The sequence below is a fragment of the Alexandromys fortis genome, unplaced genomic scaffold (genome assembly GCF_014885135.2).
Source record: "Alexandromys fortis isolate MF-2015 unplaced genomic scaffold, M_Fortis_MF-2015_v1.1 scaffold_376, whole genome shotgun sequence".
NCBI classification, from domain to species: Eukaryota; Metazoa; Chordata; class Mammalia; order Rodentia; family Cricetidae; genus Alexandromys; species Alexandromys fortis.
In genome coordinates this window covers 564,067-570,800 of record NW_026068259.1, presented here as the reverse complement: position 1 = coordinate 570,800, position 6,734 = coordinate 564,067, and the positions used below count along the sequence as shown (strand labels likewise).

At 47.1% G+C, this 6,734-nt stretch overlaps 1 protein-coding gene across 2 annotated transcripts in view; it reads left to right on the top strand.

Annotated features, from left to right (window-relative positions):
* Positions 1 to 3,811: 3,811 nt before the first annotated feature.
* LOC126494377 (uncharacterized protein C12orf56 homolog) overlaps positions 3,812 to 6,734 on the top strand; it is a 44,739-nt gene continuing 41,816 nt past the window's right edge. The window contains exon 1 of one of the 2 annotated variants that reach the window (XM_050131709.1): positions 3,812 to 5,389. In XM_050131709.1, the coding sequence (XP_049987666.1) occupies positions 5,138 to 5,389 (252 nt within the window). In that variant the 5' untranslated portion in view covers positions 3,812 to 5,137. The remainder of the gene's footprint in view (positions 5,390 to 6,734) is intronic. The other variant, XM_050131710.1, reaches the window with a different exon arrangement.

Sequence of the window (6,734 nt, the reverse complement as noted above, 5' to 3'; positions counted from 1 at the left end):
ACACTTTTTATGTTTCCTGAGAAACAATCTTCTAAGGAATAATACTAAAATACAAAAAAGATAAAACAAAAACAAATAGGAATAGGACAAAACAAACAGAAGAAAAGGAATCAACAAAAAAATATAAGAAACACATAGACGCCGAGACACACATATTTGCACACACAGGAATTCCATAAAAACACAAAAAAATGGAAGCCATAACGTATATACAAGGAACCTTTAAGGTTAAAAAAAAATCTCTGAAATGTCTAAAGATGCTGTTAAGTTCATTTTGTGTGGGCCATCTTCTGCTGGGCATGGGGCCCACCCTTAAGGGTGTTTATCTCCCCAGTGAGACTTCTTGGAGAAAACTGATTTTTCATTTGCAAGCACTTGTCTATCAATTGTAGAAGCTTCCGGATTAGAGGTGCGGCACGTGTCCCCTTCTCCTTTCAGCTCGGGGACCCTATCTGGTGCCAACCATTCAGGTCCTGTGTGTGCTGCCTCAGTCGATAGGAGTTCATGTGTGCATAGATCCTGCTGGTTTAGAGGGTCTTGTTTCCTTGGCGTCCTCCCTCCGCTCTGGCTCTTACCTTTCAGCCTCCTCTTCCACAGAGACCTAGGAGAGGCATTTGAAGGAAATGTCCCATTTACGGCTAAGTGTCCCAAGGTCTTTCTGCACATTTCCAGAAAAAAAAAAACTTTAATTGATAGCATTTGCATGTTTCCTTAGATTTTTGTGGATTCCTCCCCTCCATGCTGTCTGTATCGAGGGCCTTTGGGGCCCAGCCCCAAGATCCTCTTCAGGGTTCAGATCAGTTGCTACATCAAGTGAAAGGAACCTTTTCCTGGGGTGTCTGAGGGCAAACTCTCTCTTTCTCTCACTCTGCGTTTCTGGAGCCGTCTTTTAATTGTTCTGCATCTGCTCCAATTCTCCTGTCCTACTTCTGATTCCTCCCAGCTTCTTCTCCTCCAGCCTCCAAACTTTCTCATTCTCACCAGGCTTGGGGCAATAATAAAAAAGTGTAAGAGTTAACTTCTCATTGGTCAAAAGCACATTCTAGGGTAAGAGTTAGGGAGCTGAGCCTTTTACCATGACAGCACAAGGGTTTCAAGGTTACAGAAGTAAGACTGTAACCAGACGGGGGCGGGGCGTGCCTCAGTACCTGGTGATAAGCTCTGAGACATGGGTCTGTTGTTAGCAGACTTGGCAAGTGAAGAACTGGCAAGCTTTTCTTAGGGTGCTTTGTGTAGCATCCTAGGTTGGACATCTGCGACTTGTGCATAGGTGCAAAGTTTTGAACTTATGATCCATCTACAAAAAGCCTTTAGTCTAGTTTAAACTTGTTCTGAGGTAAAATGAGCTAATTATGTTCATTTAGTCTGAGCAAAAGGAATACAGCAGGATTTTAAGTGTCTGCAGACCTCGTGGGACAAATAGATCTGGTTATGGAGCATGCCCTAATATGTATTCTTTATATCAAAATTATATAGCTAAGGGCTGGAGAGATGGCTCAGAGGTTAAGAGCATTGACTGCTCTTCCAGAGGTCCTGAGTTCAATTGCCAGCAACCACATGGTGGCTCACAGCCATCTATAATGAGATCTGGTGCCCTCTTCTGGCATGGAAGCATACATGGAAGGAATGTTGTAAATATAATAAATAAATCTTTTTAAAAAATTTAAAAAAATAAAAGAAATTATATAGCTAAATGAAAAGTCATCTTCCTGACCACCCACAGGTATATGTGCCCATAAGATTGAGATGCAATCATGAGATTACATACACATATCACATGAGATTACACACTACAACACAGGTATTGGGAGACACCAAGCTGCTTTAACAAAAGTGAGCAACAGTTTCCAGAGCAGATGGTCCTGAGGGCCTTGTCTGGGCAGGGTCACCCTCCATCAGAGCCACTCCTCTGGTGGGTTGGCGTCTGAATTATCAGTTGCCATATGCTGTATTCTTCCACGGCTTCCAACACATCTGATTGCTAATTACTGCTAATTAGATGAACAATATCCACGGATACTAAGTAGAATAACTAGGGGTTTCCCAAACCAGTCCCCTTTTGTTTATTTTCTTATCCTTAAAACTTTGTGTGTGTGAGTGCTTTGTCTGCATGTATGTACATACACCATACGTGTGCAGTACCCACAGAGGTAAAAAGAGTGCACAGTCCCCTGGGACTGGAGTTAGAGAGTGTTGTGAGCCACCATATGGGTGCTGAGAACCCAAACCCGGGTCCTCTGCAAGAGCAGTCATCACTCTCAAGTGCTGAACCACGGCTCCAGGGCCCTAGGCCTTCTGATCTCTGTGAGCCCTGAAGCTGTTCTAAAAGCACGTGTTCAGCCACACCAGGGCAGCTCCACGGAATCATGAGTTCTCAATGGCTGTGTCTCAGACCTGCCTAGTGGGAGATCACAGGCACACTGCCACCACGTAGTCTTCACTTTCGGCAGTGCTGGGAATCAAATCCAGAGTCTCACTCGAGCTGACAAATCCTTTACATTTCAGCCCCCACCCTGCTTCTCAATTCTTTTCAATCTTTGCTAACTGTAACAATGATTTGTTATTGGAGCTCTTAGTCTTTTCCACAGATGGGGAAACCTAGGTGTTGAGTGACGCGTAAGGTCATTTACCTACTGAGGGGAGGGCTGGAATTTGAACCCAGTTTGTCTGCTTTCATGGTGTTATTCTCATAATGTCTATGCTTTCAAGTTAGTTCAATCAACCACCCTGGGCGGAGGCCCACCACTCTGTTTTCATGGTGGTCAGTGACTGCCTTTTGAGGTTAGCTCCGTATAAGTAATCCTCCTTTCTCCTCGTAGAAATGTTTATCAAATGCTTGGTTGCCCAGAATCTATGCCAAATGTTTTTTTGAGTTTGGATTAGAAGGCAAAGAAACATGTGATTGCTGTGTGGTGCCATACGCCTTTAATCCCAGCACTCAGGAGGCAAAGGCAGGCGGGTCCCTGTATGTTCGAGGCCAGCCTGGTCTACAGAGCGAGTGCCAGGACAGCCAGAGCTACACTGAAAAACCCTGTCTTGAAAAGCCAAAAACAAAAAACAAAATAAAACAAAAACCAAAAGAGTAAGTGCTTATCTCAGGGACGTTTGGGTTAGCTGCCCTTGGAAAGATTAGAAAAGCCCAGGGGAACATGGACACTTCAATGTCTGCAGGACTTTCTGGCCTTCCACTCTTGGCAGGCAGGGCAAGCGTTACTAGATGCCTTTCATATGTGATGAGACTTAGACTCTGCAAGGTTAAGTGATGTTTCCCCCTAAAAATCTCACAGGTAGTGAGCAGCAGGGTTAGTCATCTAATCCAATCCTCCTGCCTCCAAACCCAGTACAGATTTTCTCTGTTGTTGACCCTATCCCTGCAATCTGAACTTTGCTGTTGCCCTGGCAACGGTGTGGAACACTTGAGTACCTAGAAACCATGATACTGACTTCTCTGTGGGACGTCAGGCTTAAATGAGGTCATCATCAGTCCCATTTTTGTGTGCTTCATCTTAAGGTTTATTAAGGTTCGTGTCTTGCTCACCAAAAGATGTCTGATCCCTAGTCGGCTTTGGGGCACAGACACAGGTGCACTGTCTGTTCTGGTCATGGTCCCCACATTCTGTTTGCCTTGTCCTGGGAAGTGGGTAGAAAACAAGAAACCCAGAGACAGGACAGAGGTCTGAAGAGCGGCTTTCCCCCTTGGTCTTCACTTTCTCCCTCTGCTGTTATAGTCACTTGTCACAGAGCTGCTGTTGTGGGTTGACTGTTAGGCAATGGCGAGGGTTTACCTTTCTGCCCATAGGAGTCATGTAAACTCTGGGGACACTCTGAGATTTTGCCAGCAGGTGGCACTTGTTCCCTACTCTTACCAAAGACAAGAAATAGCATGTTCTATTTATTACTGCTTTGTTTAGCTAGGCTGAAGCACTTCTCTTTCCCTAGTGTAGGGGGCGAAATATCTGGCTACACACTGCAATACATTTCGACTCTTCTCCCACAATGGATGGAAAATTGTTTACAGTATTCAACACATAACAGTAAAATGTGAAAGAAAGGAGAATATAAATCACAGTAAGGAACATCAGATTATATTAAGGGTTGTTAGTAAATCGAGGGATGATATTTTTATTATTGTATCTTTTCCTTGTATTTATTTTGAGACAGGGTCTTGCTGTGCAGTCCAGAACTCACTAGACCGACAAAGTCAGACCTCCAGTATGGCGCTCCTCAGGCCTCAGTCTCTGGAATGCTAGGCCTACAGTGTGGGTCACCTGGCTCCATTCTTGGGTCTTTAGATGAATGGGAAGGGGGAGGGGAAGATGTCTTTCCTAGGATTTGAAATAAAAATGGAAGTGCACACCTAGGGCAAGCAAGTTTCTGTCTGCTTTTCATCTCGTTAACCCAACAGTCCGTGCTATTTTAGGCCTGCAAACGTGAAGCGGTCTCTTTATTGCTCTGCGTCTCTAGGGTTACACAATCCTCATCCTTCCACTCATTAGCTTCCATTTCCAGAGGGTCCTTCAACCATGCATTCATTTTCCACATTGTTCTCGGGAACACAGGAGCACGGTTTAGATGGTCCTGCGTTACCAGAGCAATTTGTGAGAGTCCCCTTGAGACAGAGTCCTGCTTCGGAGACAAAGCTGGAAAGTCAGTGTTATGGTCATACAAACCAGGCAGTGTTCTGGTCAAAGGCGAAATCTGTCATTATAGGATTCTCAAATCGGTAAAACTCCATGCTTCAAGTTTCTCTTGAACGGGAAATAAGGTTAAAACTTGCCTCCATTATCAATGGAGTTTGTATGGGACCCTGTGACTCAGTAGCTGGATGAGGCCCCTAACTATTCCTTCCCAGACCTTGAGTGGCTCTCGGTTGTCAATCAACCCTGCGAGAAAGACCTCAGTCTTGCCCCGCCTATCGCTGTGAAAGTGCGGACAAAGATTAGGGGCGGGACCAGGCGGGGCAGGGGGCTCGGAAACCGGACCCGGGAGCGGGTTCCGGGAGCTTTGGGGCCGGCTCCCTGCGTCCCGGCGCGGTGGTGGCGGAGGCAGCTGGCGCGCGGCTTTGTGGCGTGCAGGGGTTCCACCGAGTGTCGTGGAGGCACAGCCAGCGAGGACACTGCCTGGTCGCGGGTGCCGCATGGCTAGCCCCGCTCGGTCCGGCTTCCCGGCGCGCACGAACAGCCGTCTGGACGCGTTCCTGCGGCGGCACCTGGCGCCCGAGGTCTACGACGCCGTCCGCGCCTACGAGCCGTGCATCGTGGTGTCCGACGCAGAGAAGCACACGTTCAAGTACGTTGTGCTCAGCGACCGGCTCATCTACCTGACCGAGAACCCGCCCAAGTCCATCCGGCGGGTCGTGGCTCTGCGGGACGTCGTGGCCATTGACCTGGTGAGGATCGCGGGAGGGCGGGAGGGCGGGCTCCTTCCTAAACTCTCGCATCCCCCTCCTGCACCGGCGAAAGGAGGAGGAACACCTTCTCCATCCCGCCCACGACTTACCCACACCTTCTTGTCAGTGAAAGCAGCGGCGCGGGAAAGCTGGGAGAATTTGAAATAACGACGCCCCCACCCCCTTCTCAATCTGTTTACCCCTGCTCCCAGCGTTGCGGAGATTTGACAGCTCGTCCCCCTGTAGAAACACACCTTCAAGCCAGCCTCTTGTCGTTTAAACTCCTGGTCTGCAGCGTGTGTGGGAGGAGCGGGAGCCCACACCCGCGCAAACTAACGCTGCGAGCTGCGAGCGAGTTAAGCTGCCAGGGCTTGTTTACTTTCTAGCCGCTCGTGTTTAATTAACACGGGACTAGTCCAGGCTACGTGAGGGAAGGAATGAATTTACGTGATGTGCACTGGATACTTGCTCCTTTCAGGCTGCCCCTTGATCCAAACTGGATGAGAAAACTTCCTGGAAGGAGTGTCATCAGAGCCGAGTCTCAGGAGGTACAATCTGGCCTCGCTGAGCGTGTCCCAGTTTTTAGAGTGTTGCCTCCTCCATCTCTCTCTCCTCTGGGAACAGGTTGACTGTAAGAACCAGCAGCCTCCTCTCTGGTTTCCCCTCCCACTACCTCCTGGTCTCTTTGTCTGCACTGCTTTCCAGGTGTTTCTTCCTTTCTCCCTTGGGACAGGTGTCTCGCCTCCTTTCTCTCTCGTTTGCCCGAGTCTGTGTCCCCGAGGGAGAGGTTGGCGAGGCTCCTGATTGTTTTACCTAGAAAATCAAAATTTGGTCCAATGCACTATAAGAAAAAAAAAAATCAATGAAGTTTTATTTTTTAAATTCAAATTTCCCTTGTCAGCTGCTATCACATTGATTTGTTTCTGTAAAACTTTTATTTAATGCACTTTTTTAATTTTGTGTGAACGTGTGTGTTTATTTGTGAGTGTGAGTGTGTGTCATGGTGAGAATGTGGAGGTCAGAGGACAGCTATGTAAGTCAGGTCTCTCATCTTGAGGGTCCTGGGCTCAAACTCAGGTCTTCAGTCTTGGCATTAACACCCTTAGCTGCTTAACATCCTCACCAGCTCTGTTAACAACTTCTTGTTCTTGTTCTTCTTCTTCCTTCTTCTTCTGCAAAAAAGTAATTTTCATTATTTCTGGTCCTCTGAGCTAATTTTAAAAAAATTGCCTTTACTATTTTTTTTTTTTAAAAAAAATTTAAACAGCCGAGCCAGATGCAGGAGACTATTAATGCACGGTGACTAAGTTCAATCTCCCATTTTGCAAACAAAATGAAGCAACTC